A 20,314-nucleotide genomic window follows, 5' to 3' on the forward strand; every position below is an offset into this window, starting at 1 on the left:
AAATGCTGCTTACACGTTGATGTGTCTGTATTAACAATCCAATTATGTCATACTGTATATAATAATTACGGCTGTCAAAGTTAACGCGTTAAAGCAAATCTGTTTTTAACACCACTAATTTCTTTAATGCATTAACAACAGGCTCAGTTTTAAAGCTAAAGTGAAGATACAGATCAAGCATGCATCATATGAAACTAGAAGACCTAAGAAATCCATTGATACCAACCATGTCATACTTGCTTGTAAGGAGGCTAAATAACGCTCCAAACTTGCGCTAAATATTGGCGAGGAAAAACTGGCTTGGCCATTTTCAAAGGGGTCCCTTGACCTCTGACATCAAGATATGTGAATGAAAATGGGTTTTATGGGTACCCACGAGTCTCCCCTTTACAGACATGCCCACTTTATGATAATCACATGCAGTTTTGGGTAAGTCATAGTCAAGTCAGCACACTGACACACTGACAGCTGTTGTTGCCTGTTGGGCTTGAGTTTGCTGTGTTATGATTTGAGCATATTTTTTATGCTAAATGCAGTACCCGTGAGGGTTTCTGGACAATATTTGTTATTGTTTTGTGTTGTTAATTGATTTCCAATAATAAATATATATACATTTGCATAAAGCAGCATATTTGTCCACTCCCATGTTGATAAGAGTATTAAATACTTGACAAATCTCCCTTTAAGGTACATTTTGAACAGATTAAAAAATGCATGATTAACCTGCGATTACTCAGGATTAACTATGGACAATCATGCGATTAATCGCGATTAAGTATTTTAATCGATTGACAGCCTTAATAATAATATATCATAGGAAATTTTTTCTGCAGTATGAGTACTTTTAATACTTGAAGTACATGTGACTTATAATACTTCTGTACTTTGACAGGACTTTTTTCACATTTATCCACTAGTACATTTACTTAAGTAAAGGATCTGAATACATCTTCGGCATTTTAGTAGCCTATGTCAAAAGTCCAAATTCATTTAACTGTGATGGCTTTTGAGAGGCAGACCAAAGAGTTTGGTTTTATTTGTGTTTTGACACGACTGAAATGAGCGAAATCGAGCATGCACTGTTTCAAACCCTCGGCCGTGGTGTTCCTAAACGCCATCATCACGGCCTATTAGCTTCGCTGAGGAAGCCAATAACGTGTCCATGATTGCTTCATAGCAAAGATAAAAACACAGAATATCTCTAAACTTGCTTTGTCATACACATGTAATCTTGTGTCCTAAAATGCAGGGGATATATATATATGTTATTCCAGTCATGTTTCTTCTTCTATTTTTGTGTCCATTTGTTTCACAGCATTTGCTGTAAAATGAAGCACATTTTTGGTGCAAAAAAAAAAGAGAGCGCGGAAAAAATAGTATAGAAACTTTTGCATTTTGATAACCAAACAAATGCGCTGTGTTTTAATAGAGATGGCAAAGATGCCAGGAGAAATAAACTCATAAATCTGCGACGATGTATCAAACCTTGAAACTTCAAAGAGATTTACGATTTAATTATACCATGTAAGAGACTGAGGGAGGAGGCATGTCCTCAGAGGAGTAGCCTGTTCAAGGTAAGGAGCGAAACAATAGTGTTTTAAGTTACTAGTTGTTACTACTGTATGTACATAGAGTTTCCCCTCATGCCACAATATAACAGTCTGACCTATTTTAGGATTTTGTGTCCTAGTTTCTGTTGTTTTTTTTCTCAAAAATAGAAACATTAGGAGCTGGAGACATATTTTGCATCCTCCTTTATCAGTTTTTCCCCCTGATTTCCTGTGTTACTGTATATGGCAAACAGCGTTGTGGTTTACTTTCACAGCTGCACCTCTAGGGAACATTAACAAACTGTTCAATGGTTTTATTTTCTTATTGTGTGGTTCATGTTATTGAGAGAGCATTCACCTCGGAGCTTTAGTTGTTTTTTTTGTCTGATAACAACTGTACCTTCTGAGTAACTTTACTGCATGTTTGCTGTTTGGTCAAGAAAACACAGTATTCTCTCTTTTCACCAAAGCCATCTATTCCCAGTGATCTCTGCCTTTTTGTGAATTCTGTCCACTCACCCGTTGACATATTTTGTTTGCGGTCGTCATAAACGGCCGATGACAAGTTGCACTGAGGTTGCTTGTCAACAGTCCTGATATACTGTACGTCTAGAAGTGCTGCAGCTAGAAATCTTGTGGCTTCTGTTAAAAGGTTATGTACACTGTCTGAACCCCTCCGTATGAAACCTATACTGCGGAAGCTCAGCATTAGACCAAACACCCTGCACGTCATATCGAAGAATATTTACAAAAGTCTGCCCACTGTTACTGTAATTTGCGGGTCCCAACCCGGTGCACTGTAGATGTGGCTGGTGTGAATCCAAAACACACAAACCCACACACATACCAGAGTGTGTGTCTTCACAAAACCATAATGTCAGAAATATTTCTTTGCTCTCTTAACACATGATCATTACAGTTGGTGAGATGGCTGCCTGACTAAGCGTTTTGAAGGCATGTCCTGACACTGTCTTATCGTCTCGTCTGCCAACTGTCTCTGCTCACACTTTGCAATTATGTGAACCCACAGTGCTACACTCTCAAGCCTGGGTTGGGACTGGGGTACTAACTGGAAGCCCCCCCCCCCTCCTCTGCCCAATACTTAATCATGAGCAATCATTCTCCTGTGAAGGATCAGAGGCTGAATCACTGTGTTCTGCCAACAACAGGGAATGGACAAAATAATGGAAACACCTCACAGAAAAGGATTTCAGCTCTGAAGAATGTTAAAGTGAGCTTGGTGGACACAAGTGGCAGTTATTGGGTAATGGTAAATGCTGAAATGTAGTGAAACAGTAGCACAAGTAAATAGGGGTGTAAAAAATATCGACAATATTGAGTATAGCGATATTATGTTTTGTGATACTATATAAAGTCTCAAAAACACTATACATTTTTAATAGTTTATATGCAAAGATTAACTCCGTCAATACTTTAATTCATTTGCAAAGAGATGCGCCCTCTCAGTGTATGTGCCCTCTCAAAGTAATGCTATGATATTGGATGTTACAGGGACTGTGATAAATGCAAATTCAGATCCCACTGTTCTGATTGTATAAAATAGTAACCTTTTTTAATGAGATTTTATGCATATGGTGGTGTGTTCTTTATACAATGACAGTTTTACTCAAATAAAATCGCAATATATTGCTTGCTTACAGATTCGCAATATATCACAATATATTGAATCGTAACCCCTGTATCATGATATGTATCGTATCGCCAGAATCTTGCCAATACACAGCCCTATAAGTAAAGATAAAGTCCTCAGACTGACTCAATAATGTCAGTTACACAACAACATCTATGTAAAGTTTGCTGACATTAGCCACCAAAAGCTATACTGGTCATACCAGACCGGGTAAGGCTGTAGAACCCCTGAATGTATTGAATCTAGAAAAGATGCGTTTTATTGATTATAAATGAAAACATTGACAAACACTGCCATAAAGTGCGTCACATTTGGGTTGAAAACATTTGATAGCTTGACTTTTAATAGCAAATAGTCTTTGTAAAATGCCTGAGCATCAGTCACAGAATACTTTAAGTTGTCCAGGAAACTGTCTCATACAAATCATGACAACACCTACCAAACACATTCAAACTGCATCGACAAAGGGAAGCAGCGGCCAGAGGAAGAGAACATATATGGTACTGTAGGGCAGTGGTTCCTAACCTATTTTCCATGAAGCCCCCCCTACTTGTGTCTAAGAAAAGCTGAGCCCCCCCCCAACTCACATTTTTTGACGTCATCACCCTTAAAAAAACATTTCAAAGCTTAAATTTCGCCAAGGGAATACAGATACATAATATGATCTTTTTTTGTAACAACTTTATTTATTATAATAGTGTTAGAGCCCAAAACATTTTTTGTTCTTGTGGTTATATAAATATAATTTATAGTGAATCTAATTCTACAAGTAGTTTAATAGGCCGTCTAATAGAATTAGTGTAGCCTAATTTTTATCTGCAACTTTGCACAAATACCGGGTTTAAATAGAATGCGGCCTACTAAGTAGCAAAAATATATATCTTTTTAAATAGAAGACTTTTGTATAAATTATCCAGTAAGTGTGTTATTATTATTTTAGTTATACATGTGCAAATCTAATTTTGACAACCTCAGAACAGGTTGGAAACCACTGCAGTTTGATATAGAGGGGTCACAAAAAGTGCTAATTGTCATGTAACCTAAGACAACCCACCTTTTATAGTGTTTGCAATGTTGACTTAGTCATTTCCAAGTTGAAGTCCTTTTTCATGAGGTGTGAACCTTATTATTTTTTTTTTTATCTCCCTGTGGATTCATATTTCCTCCAAATGTGTCCTAGTACAGTATGTTGATGCATCATGTTCGCCTTCAGCAACAACATCCAATGAATTGTTTTGAACTGTTGCCTATGAAACAACTATAAAACATAAAATTACATCACTGTAAGCACCTGTTTTGCTTTGATGGATAATTCCAGGCTACAGTTTAGTTTTTTATTTGAGAGAAAGAGCTTTACAAAGTTTCATTATGGCTGCTGCAGGCAGTGCAGTTTTAGATTTAAATGAAGAGGATTAGGTGTTTCCCCAAAGGGATCCTCATTCTCTAAAAAAAAAAAAAAACTAGTGCAGCTGCATTCCCTCTTTAGTGCCACGTGTGAGCTGCCATCTCCCTGCCAGTGTGAAGTCTTGGACTGGCCTAGCTGTGCTGGCTCTTTTTTAGAAGAGCTGCCAGCCACCATCCTACAGCCCATTAGAGAGAAGTGATGCACTGTGTGGATGACCAGTTGCCTTACAGCAAGTTAAAGTGATTGTTCCAGGTCGCAAAAGTTTTTTTTTATTTGTTTTTTTTGTTCTGAAGTGTGTGAGGCTTTCTATAAAGCTGCCAAAAACTATTAAGGCACACACCGGTCTCCCTTATGTGAGAACAAATTTCTGCTGTGCTGTGGCTTAAAATGAAAGTCTCAGTGAAATTTGTCACCGTCTAGAGAAGAGTCCTCCGCTATCCTGTCTTGACTGACTACCTCCCTTTTTTCAAATCAGTCTAGCCAACACAGGGGCAAGGTGGCTGAAATTGCTTTTTTATCCCCAAAATGCCTGGAAGGTTTTGTCAGAAAACCAGGAAAAAGTGGCAGTTTTGTCGTATCTGTCTTGAAGTCAGACCTCTGCCCTCGTGACGGATGGAAGACAGATGTCATGCAGTACAAAGGACTTTTGGAGGTCGTAATTCACCTTGACCAAAGAGAAGCATGCACACACTTTAACACGCATAGAGAAAACGTGTGGAACCCTATATTTGGCTGTTGGATCTGATATTTCTCCTTTCATTCTTCACAAGCATCTTCTCAATTCCCTCACTGTTAATCTCATCCAGCTGCTGCATTTATGACTCTTGTTCTTTTCTTCTTCATTCCTATATATGTTCTACTGAGGACCTGACCGCCTGCTCTGCTTCATATTGTTTACCTCCTGTTCGACACAAAAAAATTAATGCTGAAATGGTGTGCCTTCTAATTCTTTGCTATAATACCAGTATGCATACAGTATATGCTGTTTTGATGGGGGAGAAATAAGTAGGTCATGATAGTATCTACGGTGTATTTTTCTATGGAGGTTCGTCTGACTGTGATTGCTTGTTTCCCTGCAGAGACCTGTGCAGTGAACAATGGCGGCTGTGATAGCACATGTCATGATTCAGTGACTGGAGTCCGCTGCAGCTGTCCCGTTGGCTTCACTCTGCAGCCGGACCGCAAGACCTGCAAAGGTAAAGCATCGCCATTCAAACCACACCTGTCCAGCTGTCACCAAATTAATCTCCTGCTTGTCACGTTGCCAGGCACATCGGAGCTCCTTTCTCCACCTGGAGCTCCACAGGAATGATCAAGTTATTTACGCTCTTCCTGTTAGCACCTTTTCCAACCCGCTAGTTGGATTTTTCTCTTTATAGACTTCGCTATCATTGTTTTGCACCCACAAGTGCTCTGTCAATGTCTGTATCCTTACTGGTACCACCAATCTTACACTACTTTCTGCTTTTCAGCTGCATATTTTGAGTAATATTTTGTCATGCCACCTGTTTTCTTGACAGTTTTTCCACTACATTACCATCATCCTCCTTTCTGGGGGGATGATCCTCAACTCAAGCAACCTGCATAGTGTAGCAACTTTTTTTATTATGTTATATCTAATAAAATCAACTCCAAACTTTAGGGTAAAATTGAGAATTATATTAAGAGACTTAGGAAAAAAACAAACACCACTTACTGTCAGAGAGTTAGACTACTTTAGAGAGAATGAGGAGAATCTGTGTTCAGCGTTCTACGGCTCGTAATGTTACACTAACAGCTCTGATAAAAGTACATTGGCTTATATTAGTTTGCTTTGAGACGAAACAAGAGGAAAACAAACCCAGGCAGCTCTGGCACAAGAAGACGGGCTCGCTGCAGGCCAGGCACTTCTGAAGAACGGAGACAAAAGATGGAGCAAGGAAGGGATTATTTTATACCATTTCTGATGCATTTATTTCAACCAGATGATGAAGACTCCCTCAAGAGACAGACGCCTCATTTGTGAGGATGATTCAGAATTAATCCGAGCAGCTGCCAAACTTGCCAAGGCAGAGCACCATCAAAAGCGGGGATGAACACATGATATATTGATTGGGTATTGGCTACAGAAATAAAGAGCAGAGTAACCGGAGGGAGATGGACAATGATGATTTAAAGACCTCACCGCCACGAGGCTTTACTGTGTGAGAGCTGCATCCCATTAAAGCCACACGCAAACAGAGTTTAGTCCTTCTCAGGGCCAGTAAGGAAATCCCTGAAGCTAATTTCCAGTTTCTGCAAGACTGTCATGGCAGCACAACCAGCCACATAATCATCCTTTTGAATAGTTCTGCATCATTAGCCAAGTTGCTTTTGTTCTTATATCTCCACCTTCCTGTTCAGACTTAATAGCTTTATATAAACTTCCGTTAAAGTTGCTATAATTAGTATATTTATATTAGCAGTGGATCACATGGCTACTTGTATGTGAAACCCCTAGAGGAGTATGAACTTACTCTGCAGTTTGCCTCAACTATCCAGGACCAAACAACGGACAAAGTTAGCAACTAGCTGCTGTACATGGTGAAACATTTATTAGTTTAAGGGCGCTTTCACAAGCCAACATTTTGTCCATTTTGTTCTAACTCTGGTGCGGTTCGTTTGGGCAGTTGTGAACGCAATAATCTAACTCTGGTGTGGACCAAAACAGCAAGAACATAATTCCACTCAATTGCAGGAAGTGAACCAAAATGCAGGGGATTACGGGCTGCCTGCGCGAGCATTTGTTGAGATGGGCACAGGTAAACAACAGGTTAACATGAGAGGGAGAGGACGGACATGGACTTCTGCAGAAGTCTGATGTTTGCTTGACATCTGGGCCGAATAGAACATAGAGAATATGCTAAATACAGTCCACAAAAATAGTGACGTTTATAAAGTAATTTGAGATAAACTGGAGGAGAGATTCATGTGCACATGTATTAGATCAGTGCCGAGTCGAAATGAAAAAACTTTGACATCAATATTTAAAAGTCTGCGATTCCCTGCATAGAAGTGGCAGCTCTCCAGACCACGCCCCTCAGCAAATTCATGGTTTGCTTTAATTTGTACACTGTGAAACCGAGCCAGACTAAATAGAAAACAAACCAAAAGTATCAATTTCAGTATGATTCGGAATAGCCAAAGAGGCAGATATTGCCCTCAGGAGTTGGTGGAGACCAAAAACAGAGCTAAAAGAGAGTGAATATTGGACTCACATTCATCAGGTAGTCAGAAACAAGACTCCAAATGAATGATAATGTTGCTCCGTAACTGCCGGATGTGTAAATAAGTTAGCTTTTTGCCAAAAAGAAAAATATGTCAGTGTTGTGTTCACAGCTTGTTTACACTGCCCCCAAGTGGTAAAAAACAATCACATTTTTGCAGGTTTAAGTTAGATTTTCTCTCCTTTTCTTTTGTGATGGTTGATTTCTTGATGATTTTCTGTCCACAGACATTGATGAGTGCCGTCTTAACAACGGGGGGTGTGATCACGTGTGTCGAAACACAGTGGGCAGCTTTGAGTGCAGCTGCAAGAAAGGCTACAAGCTGCTGACCAATGAGAGAACTTGTCAAGGTAGGTAGCCCTTTTGACCGCCTTTTAGTTTTCTTTCAGTTACCGGAAAGCATGTCCTCAACGCTTTCTTTCTTATAGATAGTGATTATTGCATTGATTAGCAGGAATGGTAAACCAAAAATGTTATATTAGCACAAAAGTATGCTCCCTCCAGCATGCAGAGAACGCAAACCAGGCCTCTCTGGCTTGTTTTGTCTGTTATATTTGGTGGTAGCCATCGCTCAGCAGGAGCTGGGAGGACTAGCTGCAGAACAAATAAAGAGTTTACCATGGCCGAACACAGGTGTGGGGAATTAGAGCTCCAACTCTAAAACCTCTGGTTGTCGGATGAATCAAGCCACTACAGAAACATCTGGTGAAAGAAGACAGGCAGGCTAGAACTGTGGAGCCGAGCTCAGCCTCTCTCCGAGTGGAAAAACAGATGACATGCTATTTTTTAGTTCTCTTTTCTTTATTGATGTGGTCGATCAATATCCAGCCTGGTACACATCAATGTCATGCAATGAGTTTAGAATTGCTGCACTGGATCACACCACTCTATACGCAGTACACAAACATCTTATGTGTTCAATGAAAATATACACTGTGTCACTGTGCTCTGCAGCCACTTTCTTGTCACTTCAAATCTAATTTTGGTGGGATGCCTTTCTCTCAGTAGTTAGAGCAGAACAATGCAAAGTTTATTTTGCCATAATAACACAGATAACTGAGAAAATGTGGTCTGTGCATGTAGGAATGTAAATCACAGTTTGTTTTCTGTGGCACCAGGCCTTAACCAACTCCTTCATGTGCTGTTTGGGTGCACAGGGGTAACTTTGGAACAGCGTTGTCCTTGTTTGGTGGTGTGTGTTTTGTCTGGAGAGAAGGGTTGTGATAAAGCTCACCTCTTGTTGATTGAGGTGTTTCCAGGCTCACACACACTCCACACTACTGAGTCACCTGTCTGCTCCTTATCCTCTCCACTCATTCCTTTCATTTTTCTCACCCGTGGAACAACAGCTGGGCAAAGTGAAAGCAGACTGCCTCTCAATAAAAGTTCAACTTTATCTGAATGATTGCTTCTTTGATTGTTGGAGGTTTACCTCCGGTGTTAGTATGCAAATCTGTGATTAAAGGGGCCCTCCATGGATTTAGTATTACACTCTCATAAAGTTGGGGGACTCACATGCAGGGGCTGAGATGTGGATGAGATAATGGATCCTAGATTTCCCATAACGCAACTCTATAGTATCTATTTATTAAACTATGAATTTACAAACAAGGCTGGATAACCAAGGTATTAAAGGTCATTGATGTGTGTCTGAGTTGGAAAAAGAAAACATAAAAATTCAAAAACCAAATTCATTAAAACCCCTTTGACTTTTAAAGCTGCAGTCGGTTACTTTGAGCAAATATGATAAAAGAGGTTATTTTTTATATAACTGTCACTATATCTTGACAGTAGTGCATTAGACAGATAATCTAAACGTTTCCACTGCACCCAAGTGAGTTTCGTGAGCACTGATTGACAGCTGCCCAGAGACTACTCAGCTCTGATTGGATGTTTTCCTTTGGTGCTGTGAAATCTTTTAAATTCCATTAGGAGTACAGGAGGACACAGGGGAACATGGTTATTTTTCACAGATTATCTGTCTCATACAATTTTGTCAGGATCACTGACCGTTTTATTAAAAATACTTTTCATCATATTTGCTCAGAGTTACTGACTTCAGCTTTAATGCTTTTTTTACAACAAATTCCAGTTGTATTGTACATCCCTGAAATGTATGAATTGAAAATCCGCAAAAGACATGCTGAGATGTGTAAAACTGTACAAATTAATAGAGCCTAACTGTACTAACCTTTAATTTAAGTGTGATTTAGGAGCGCCTAACTGTACTAACCTTTAATTTAAGTGTGATTTAGGAGCGCCTAACTGTACTAACCTTTAATTTAAGTGTGATTTAGGAGCGCCTAACTGTACTAACCTTTAATTTAAGTGTGATTTAGGAGCGCCTAACTGTACTAACCTTTAATTTAAGTGTATTTTAGGAGCGCCTCCCTGCCTGGTAAATGCCTGCATCTTTCAAAATCCATCCAGTTTAATTAAAAAAATTAAAGTCTCAAAACCCAACATGAGATAACTCTCTTCTCCATGTTGACAAAACTCCTCGAGAGCCACAAAAGACATTATACATCTGTTTTCATTGGCTGATCTTAATGTGTAAAATCTGTGGAGGGCCCGTTTATACATACATAATCATCCCATCATGCATCTCTCTTATGAGCATAAATCCAGAAGTGTCAGATTAAGAGCATTAAGGGTGACTTGCAGGAAATGGTACAGTTTTGTTAAGAGGGGCTTGGTGGTTGGCCGTGGCACTCAATGACATCAGTGACACTTAAATAGACATTTGCTGTCTCCCCGAGGTGTTGAGATGTGTAAACTGAACTCTGGGTTTATCTTGGTTTAAACAGTCATGGTGTTTCCCTGCTGTCAGTGGACCATGGCCCATAAATCAGGATGGGGCATGTCTGCTGAGCCCCTGTCAGCATTCCTCCACCTTCAACAACCTCCTTCTCACTCCTAATCCACATGAGGGCACTTGGGGAGATGTTCATCAGATGCCATGTTTTCTCCAGAGGGAACATGTACTGTATGATAGAGCTCTTATCTGTTCTGTATAAACAACAGCGACCTTTTCTTAGTTTCAGTCAGCCTCATTTGCCTCCTTATAATTTTGTAAGGAGGTTAAAGTAATGCATCTGTGAGTCCTGACACGCAGATCAGTCCGGTGCAATGAGTGGGCAGATTAACAGAGCAAAGAGAAGAAATAATTGATGGAAACTCTGAATTGTTATTTCCAGTGCAAGTGATATGACTGTTCACATTTACTTTCTATATTCCCCTGCACGCACATCGGCCCGTGATGCAGTCTTGCCCACCCACTGCATACTTCACCTTAGCTGCCTGGTAAATAAGGGTTGTACTGTAGGAGTCCCAGATGTCCTCACACATCTACTCTGTAGTGCAGCACAACACAAAAACGATATAATGATAAGTTGCAGATCGACTTCTGGCGTCACTTATTGCAACATTTTTTGAGGGTAAGCTGAGTCACCACGCCTATTTCCCAGAGGGTTTTAGACTCTCTTCAGTTAAAAGTGTGCTGAGCAAGTTTATGCTCATTATGCTGAACACAATCACTTTTGCAATGCATCATACGGCGTGTGCAAACCCATGCTGCTCTCATCTACCACTGCTGTGCTGTTATGAATCTCCTGGGGCCAACAAAGGGGACAAACAGCGAGGACTGTTGTTCTTGTAAACATTTTCTAGCATCCCATTTTTTCTTCACCGTATAGAACCAGTGCTTCAGGTTCTGAAAGATAATTTTATTTGTTAGATATTCAACCTAAGTTGTGTTTTTTTTTTTATAAAGCTAGATTTATTTTATCTAGATGAGGTGGAGTTGAGTCATCAATTATACATTTGGGGATTTTTCAAACTTTTGAACATCAACTTGTGGGAATCTGAGGTGGAGTTGAGCTGTATTGTACATGAAGGAATATGCCCAAAGTGAATATTTTGTGCAATGCTTTGCAAGATTTGTGCAGACATTTATCTGTCTGTCTTTTTGGCTTCTTCAAGGTAACCCATTATTTAACCGAACTCCTGTAATTGCAGTGAAATACCTGCGTCATCTGTTTGATGGCGGCTGGCGCTGCCTCATAACCCAGAGGAGGTTCAGATAATGTGGATGAAAGCGTGATATTCCTGGGAAAATCCTTGAAACCTTTCTTAAATTAGCCAATTAGACATCCAGCGAAATTGTAGCACGTCCCCATTTTTTCCCAGCATGTGCTGCCTGGGCTTGACTCAGATTTTTGCTGACATTAAAGGAAACCTTGATCGTAATAAAACCAAATGTCATCCATCTCCTGTAGCTTCATGTATCAATCCTTATGGTTTTTGAGCCCGTGACATTTAAGCGACTTATCAGGATGCACGTGTAAAAGAGCAGAAAAGCTCAAAAAGATAAGACTAGAGAGGCTACTGACAGGCAGGAAGGAGCTGTTGCAATGTGGATTTGCAGGTGGGATGAGGCTGAGAGGGTCAGAAGGCAGTAAAAGCAGACTTCTTTCTATCTGACATATTTATATAAACACCACAATGATCATTGTTTTTTCTAATATTTTTTTTAAAGCTAGAGCTGCAACGATTAATCGATTTAGTTCTCAACTATTAAATTGATTGTCAACTATTTTGATAATTGGTTAATTAGTTTGAGTCATTTTTTAAGAAAAAAAAGACAAAATTCTCTGATTCCAGCTTCTTAAATGTGAATATTTTCTGGTTTCTTTACTCCTCTGTGACAGTAAACTGAATATCTTTGAGTTGTGGACAAAACAAGACATGTGAGGACGTCGTCTTAGGCTTTGGGAAACACTGATTGACATTTTTCACCATTTTCAAACAACTCATCGATTAATCAAGAAAATAATCAACAGATTAATCGACAATGGAAATAATCATTATTTGCAGCCCTATTAAACACAAGATATCCATATGTCCTCTGAGCTAAAGAAAGAGAAGTCAAATGATGGAGTTTCTAACAATGCTGGATTATTTATGGTATGGTTAAGAGGTGAAGAGGGAAAGGGATTGGCTGGTTCTATGTGGAGAGAAAAACAGCACTTCAACTCCTATTATGAAGCGAAGAGCAGACGTTCTTTTGACTCCTGCTGTGGTGGTCGCCAATTCAGTGCATCGAAATGAAAAACTGAATGACGGCAGGAGGTCAACCACTATACCAAGTACCAAACAGAAGACAGCTTGCTTTCAAAAGACACTTTTTTTTTTCTTTCGACGTGATTTGACCCATTGCAATTCATGACAAAAGATGAAAACAGAAAAAATTGTAATGATAGGAGGATAGAAGAATCATGTTTGAAGATCTTTTTTTGTGACTTGTTGAACTGTTTGGCTGAGAGGTTTCTAACAGCATGTTTTTCTATCTATACAGACATCGACGAGTGCTCTTTTGATCGCACCTGTGACCACTTCTGCATCAACTCTGCCGGCAGTTTCCAGTGCCTCTGTCACAAAGGCTACGTCCTCTATGGCCTGGCACACTGTGGAGGTGAGCCAGCACGCCTTGTCTCTTGATGTCAATCTCCTGTCCGTCACTCTTCCTCTGCATCCCACACCTCTTTGCCAACCCTCCATTTGCTGCTCTGATGTTTGGCAGGAAAAACAGAACTACTACTTGACATAGATTATTATCGTTAATTCAAATTTCTACTGACAGTTTGCATAAAGCTCCCTACGATATGCTGTGTATAATACAGGACAATACCAGATAGTTTTAGCTAATTAATGAAGGCATTTCTTTTCAGACAACTGCGGATTAGTTTGGTTTCCTCCTTTTCAGGGATTCATTGTTTTTAGCTGTGCTAGCGACGTGGCTCTAGGGATGGCTATGTCAGTCAGATGGTCTTCTTTGGGCCAGACTGAAATATCTCAACAACTATTGGATAGATTGCCTTGAAATTATGTACAGACATTCATATTCTACAGAGGATGAATCTTGAAGACTTTGGTGATGCCCTGACTTTTCCTCTAGGGCAACCATGAGATTGATATTTGTGGATTTGGGTGAAATGTCTCAGCAACTGTTGTATTGATTACCATGAAATTTGGTACACACATTCATGTTACCTTCAGGATAACTTGTAGTAACCTTAGTAACCCTTTTACTTTTCCAAAACTTTGGTTTATGTCCAAATACCAAAAATCTCAACTGTACTTTGTTTTTAGTGCTAATTAGCATGCTAACATGCTAGATTAAGACGGTGAATGATAAACATTATAGACCGTTTGACAGTTGTAAACGTAAACATTCCAAATGTGTTTGTTTATTTCCTATTGTAGTGTATGGCTTCGTCCAAAATTGCATACTCTGCACTACATACTCAACAGGTGTACTATCGTTCAACATACTTTTATGTGAATAAACAGTAGTATGTATCTTATCGGAGGCACTGAGCAGTAATTTACGTCGTCACTTCCTGAGAGCCTCCTTGCCGGTTGGAGACGTGTAACCGTGGTAACCCGTGCTAACCTCGTGTGACGAAAACGATTGTTTTTGAGAATCAAAGTCTGAATTAATTTAAAATATATATTACGCTTATAACAAAGTGAAATCGTTACTGCCGCATTGCATTGTGGGATATTTATGCTGCAATAGTGTCCAGCGTTGCATACTGTAATATTTCACTGGAAATAGTATGTAATTTGCGTATTATTGGTTTCATAATAAGATTTCAGACATACTAAAATATCTTGCATACTGTTTTAGCGTACTAAATAGCATTTAGTATGCAATTTTGGACGCAACCTATGTGACTAACATCAGCTGACAGGAAGTAAACATGGACCCAAGCTGTTGCCTAGCAATAAAATTCCATTGAATCGGTCTATACCTGCTAAACATCAGCGTGATAGTTGCAGGTTAGCTAATTGTCATTGTCAGCATGTTAGCATGCTGGTGTTAGCATGTAGCTCAAAGCACCACTGTGCCTAAGTACAGTCTCACAGAGCCACTAGCATGGCTGTATGCTCTTGTTAGGTAATGTATGAAAATCAACTTTACTAATCAACTTGAAACATCTTAAAAGGTAGTCCATCAAAGTGAACTTTTAGTGGCCCTTTAAAAAAAAATGTTTAAGTAATTTTAATTTCAACATCTCACAATTGAGAGTTGCCTTCCTAACAGCAGCTATTCATACTCAAGAAACAAGAAATCAACATTAGTGTTTTCACAGTGTATAGATATTGTTATTGTTCATCTCCTGGATGTCACAGCTTCCTTAGAAATACAATTGTGGAGAAGTCCCTGCATGCAGCTGCATTCTTCATACAGAAGAACTAAATGTAACTAAATGACTCTGATGGATTATCTTACTCAAGGATTTTCACATCATTTGAAATGAGCTGAAACAGGTGGCTGCCCGGAAGGCAGGAAATCAGTCTGAGAACTTTTGCTACACTTGGCAGTAATGTAAAGTGTTTGCAATATGTGCTGTAGTTACATGAAAAAGCCCAGTTATGTTCCTTCAAGGTGGAGTATGACCATGTTCATCAAACATGAGCAGCTACCTACAGTAGTCTGGTGTGGAGCAGATAGCAGGAACATCCTTTGGTGTCAGGAGGTGGTGTGTGAGGGCGCGTCAGATCTGCCTTGAAGGCAGCAAGAGGCCCGCCAGAGCACATCGGGGTGTTGCGGCGGCCCTTTGATGGAGTGTGTATCACCAGTTAGAATCTGCTGCTGTCTCCAGCGCCTCAGGCCCTCACAGTAGTTCTGGGAGAGACAGCATATGCACTTGAAATACATAGCTTTGCAGTGATTTGTTCTGTGTTTTTTTTTGTCTGCAGTTTGACAGGTCTACTGATCAAGAATTTTGCAACAGAATGTAGAATAAGGAATGAGACTAGAGAGCGGTAACGTGTAGATGTGTGGGATCACGGGGTCTGCACAAACACAACAGTGCAGTTAGTTACACCCACAAAAAGTAAAATAATTGGACCATCTTACGGCAACATGCCCAATTGAGGACCTTTGCACGTTATACCCCTATTTCTCCTGTTTCTTACTAAGTGCCACATGCTGGAGTTGGAACATCTTAGAGTATTATGCAATCCATTAAAGGGAACCAGCAATAAATACTTCCTTTCTGAAGCTCATATAATGCTTAGTTGAAGCTCTGAGTCAGAGAGATTGTTGTAATGCTGCTGGATTGTGTTATATTGTCAGCTTTTGTCTCATCCACCCCGTTATGCATGGTTAGAATTACACAAACTGTATTTATGGGTCTGGTAGGTTCATGGGATCCATTCCACACACAGGCAGCTGTATTAGCTGTCAGTTCAGCTAATAAAAGCAACACAATTGGATTTGTAGGGGCTTTTACTCGCATGATGGACTGTGATCGGACCACACCGAGCTGCTGAGTGGCGAGAAGATGGTCAGGCGTAAGTGACTCTCTATGCCATTGTTGAGAGAGAAGGTGATGAATGATTTCCCCTCGCTTTTCATCGACGCTGTCGGAACTGTTAGATAACCCCGGAGATTTATGGCGCTCCCTGTTGTACTTTCTCACTCCCGGCCATAACCAAGGTTACTGTATGTTATTCCCTGTGCGGTTTATCAACCGAAATATAACTGCCAAACAATCCAGAAAGCTGTGCTCAGTGTTTAACAATAGACTCCCCCTAAACAAGCCCAATTAGGTCAGTGACCTGCTGTCAAGCATTGTGCCGAGGCCTGTCAACATTCCTCCCAAGTGAGAGTATATCCAGCCATTCTCCCTCTCAGCTAGCAAAACAAGCCGCTCATTTTTTGCTTATCTGGTAAGAAAATAGACTGGAAGCAGTCGTGACTAAATACATTCTGAGTATTTTTAAATTTACCTCATTTGATCCAGCCAGCATTGACCTCAACAGAACGGCTTTCCTCTGGTACTGACAAATGTATGTATACATAGATCTAAGAGAAGGACTAGAAGTTTAGTCCCACAAAACCACACAAGTTGATATCTTAACAGTTAATTGGAAAAATACAGAAAAAGATTGTGTTTAGGATTAAAAAATCCTCTTAAAAAGTCACATAACCATATTTGGACTGGAAGTTGCTGATGTTGATGAATAAAGCACACAAAAGTGATTAAAATTCAAAGATGGCAAGATTTCCACGAACTCCCCAAACCATCCCGAAATTCCTCGCAAATTACACGAAGCAATTGTTGAGTCTAAATGTCATTTTGTCTTTTTTGTTTTTCTTCCTTGACTCATCTCCGCTTTCTCTCTCTTCTGTGAGAGCACGCAAAGAAAAAAGCCTTTGGAGAAAGGTCAGAATACATTTATTTGGTTACATTTCAAGTATGGGAGGAACAAAGAAGTCAAAATAACAGTCGCTGGCAGATGAGCTGCGCTTCCATCAGATATTCATTAGAGCTCTTTGTCCTTTAAATTGAGTGCTTTGATGCGGAGGATAAGCAGCGCACCTCTCGCAGCATTTCAAAGCAGCTCTGGCTACACGTCGCTGTTGATGAAGTCATCATCTTCTTCAGGGAGTGCCGAGGCACGCCGACTGTTTTTATTCAGGGTGAATAATTGAATGAGACAAGAAAGAGCATTTCGTATCGGGAGGCCAGATCATCAATCACTGCCATTATCTCCATCTCTTTCCCGGTGTCTCCGACGCTTGTCCGCAGCCTGTCGCATCCTCGGCTCTACCCACTAAACTAATTTTCTTTCTGGCGTCAATGGCAGCCAGCCTGCATCTGGATCCCGGATGCTTTTAGTGGTTTTTAACTCAGCATGTGTTTGAAAGGTGATTATAATTTACTGCTCACCGCAAGTTTTCCTCGCTGAAGAGCAAAGACGTTTTGACCATGAAATTGAATGTGGCGACATCAAAACGAAGGATCACTTCTGTTTACAGACAAACACATTAATCTTCCTAGAATGTGACAGGATGAAGTGATCTGACCTCCCAGGAACTCCTCAGTCACAGCTGCTCTGTTTCTTAATAGTCCAGTTTCTCTTTAATTTTATTCAACAAAACTGACTCCAGATCTTTTGTTAACTGATCTTCTGAATCTTTTTCCTCCTTTACAATTAGTCCTCTTAGTGACTGTTCACTAAATGTCTCTATGTTAACATGTGTGTTCACAGATATCGATGAATGCAGTATAAACCGTGGAGGTTGTAAATTTGGCTGCATCAACAGCCTGGGGAGCTACGAGTGTACCTGTCCAGCAGGGTACAAGCTGCACTGGAACAGGAAAGACTGTGTTGGTATGTAGCAGCACTGCCCCCGTGTGGATAATTCACTGACGCACACTCAAAAAGCACATCAGCTTCTTCACACCAGCGCCTGGGTGATTTCTCTCACTCTCTCCTCTCTCTTTGCCAACAGTGTGTGATTCTCTGTGGGTTTTATTTTCCCTCAGAGTTGATGAAATGTCCTCTAGGACTGGTGGCGCCAAAGGCCACTCTGACCTGTAGCAAGACGGGCAAGAAAGAGAGCTGCTCTCTCACCTGTGCCTCTAAGGCTCACTATCTGGCAGGTATGTCACCCCTAGTAAGCATGCAATCACAATTTTAAACATTTTCTTATTTTTACTTATTATTTTTGTGTGTGCAACATTTTGCAGAGTCTGACAGCAGCTACTCAGTCAGCTGTGGTATCCCCATCTTCAGAGGGAAGTCTCCTGCCAGGCTCAACTCCAGCAGTAGTCAGAGCTGCATAGGTTCGCTGCCCTCCACACTCCTATAATAACACTTTTTAACAATCCAATCTGTCAATCACAGACAGTCTGTCTTTGCTGTGGCAGCAGTGCGATGTTGCAGTGTGCTGCCTCCTACCCACTGTGCTGTGTTTGTCTGTAGAGGCTTTGGCTCCTCCAGTGAAGCAGACAGCTTCTTTCAAGATTAAAAACGCCAAATGTCACCTGCACCCGAGGCTGACAGGCAGGACAGAGGACAGAGGACGGACACTTGGACCAGGTCAGTCTTAATCTGTGGTTGCTGCTGTATACATATGCTGTTATTTATAGACGTTTCACAGAATGTACAGTATAATTCATAACTGAAACGATTGATTAATTGAGTAGTCGATGGACAGAACATTGTTTGGTAATGGATTGACCATTTGAAGATGAAACACTACAGGCAAAAACATTGTTTTTCATGCACTGGTCAATTTTGAGATTTTAGGCAATTTGCTTCCATAACATGTCTTCAGACTAGTGGAAAGAAAACATCCAAAATACACATTTAGGTATTTTATTTTACTACTTTGTCTATTTGCTTCTGTAGATTTCTTACATACAATTTCAGAAAACATGTAATACAAAACATAATTGTCTTAATGTAAGTAACCAGCTGGGGAAGTTTCATGGTGATATCTATTAGTTAAATGTTTTACCCTATTCACCTGTAGTGTGTTGTAAAATGTATGGAATTATACAATATATATCTTTAAAGGCCTTTTTCTCAAAATGAGGTTTTTCTTAGACTCTGAGCCAGAAATCTCCACTTTAGTATCACTTACGTACCATTACCTTTCCACTTTCATTCCTATCTATATTCTGAAGGTTTTTACAGAGGGGTTTGTTTATACATCATTCATAGCCTGATTTATAGAACATTTTATTATTAAAAACATGGTCAAAATAGATTTTTTTATGGCTGTTGACAGTATTTTCTGATTGTAAAAACCTTTGACTCTAATATATCAACAAACTGAAACAAGAATTTTGAACCTGTCTTTATCCAATGTTCACATTTCTGTTTTGGAAATGTATGCAAATTAGCACATATTTGATAAGATAATGCCCCATTTGTATATTTAAACATACATTTCAGAAAACTTGTAAAACAAAAAATAATTGCCTTAATGTAAGTAATCAACTGGGGAAGTTTCATGGTGATATCTATTATCACTATTATTATCCCTAGGGGTGTCTCCCCTTAATCATTTTTCAAGAAAAAATGCAAAACATTCACTGCTGTCAGTGAGGTTTACCGGTTGTTCTTTGTCATATAAGATTTATATTGTTGGACTAAACAAGCAAGTTGATTCTGGCAAATCACAATGTGCATTATTCACAATTATTCTGACATTTTATAGACAAAACAATTAGTCGATTAATCAAGAAAATAATCGGCAGATAAATCAATAATGAAAACAGCCCTAATACAACTACTAATGATGCATCTGCTATGTTTGAGTCATACTTTCTAAGAAATTATAGACATTAACTCTCAAACATGACTCAACATGAATTATTATTTATTGATGTGTGATTGGGGTTAACTGATATCATGTTGTCCACAGGAGGGGGGCAGCCCTGCAGCAACTGCCTGGTGACATTTGTCAACCTCAAATGTGACTCCTCTAAGAAAACTAAAGGGCGACGTGCTCGCAACCCCGCTAACAAAGAGGTGACACGCATTACTTTGGAGCTGGAAGCTGAGGTCAAACCTGGAGACACGACAGGTCAGTCATCTCATGTAATACAATATATTTACAGCAGTTTCTGCCTGTGTTGACCTTGTGGTGATT

General features: G+C 39.8%; 1 protein-coding gene across 2 annotated transcripts in view; it reads left to right on the forward strand.

The window, feature by feature from the left end:
- scube3 (signal peptide, CUB domain, EGF-like 3) overlaps window positions 1-20,314 on the forward strand; it is an 88,785-nt gene that overhangs the window by 60,356 nt on the left and 8,115 nt on the right. For both annotated transcript variants that reach the window (XM_074643706.1, XM_074643707.1), the window contains 8 exons: window positions 5,686-5,802; window positions 8,079-8,201; window positions 13,208-13,324; window positions 17,920-18,042; window positions 18,198-18,314; window positions 18,402-18,497; window positions 18,637-18,753; window positions 20,087-20,248. In XM_074643706.1, coding sequence (XP_074499807.1) covers window positions 5,686-5,802; window positions 8,079-8,201; window positions 13,208-13,324; window positions 17,920-18,042; window positions 18,198-18,314; window positions 18,402-18,497; window positions 18,637-18,753; window positions 20,087-20,248 — 972 coding nt within the window. The remainder of the gene's footprint in view (window positions 1-5,685; window positions 5,803-8,078; window positions 8,202-13,207; window positions 13,325-17,919; window positions 18,043-18,197; window positions 18,315-18,401; window positions 18,498-18,636; window positions 18,754-20,086; window positions 20,249-20,314) is intronic.

This window comes from Sebastes fasciatus, chromosome 8 (assembly GCF_043250625.1).
Source record: "Sebastes fasciatus isolate fSebFas1 chromosome 8, fSebFas1.pri, whole genome shotgun sequence".
NCBI lineage: Eukaryota > Metazoa > Chordata > Actinopteri > Perciformes > Sebastidae > Sebastes > Sebastes fasciatus.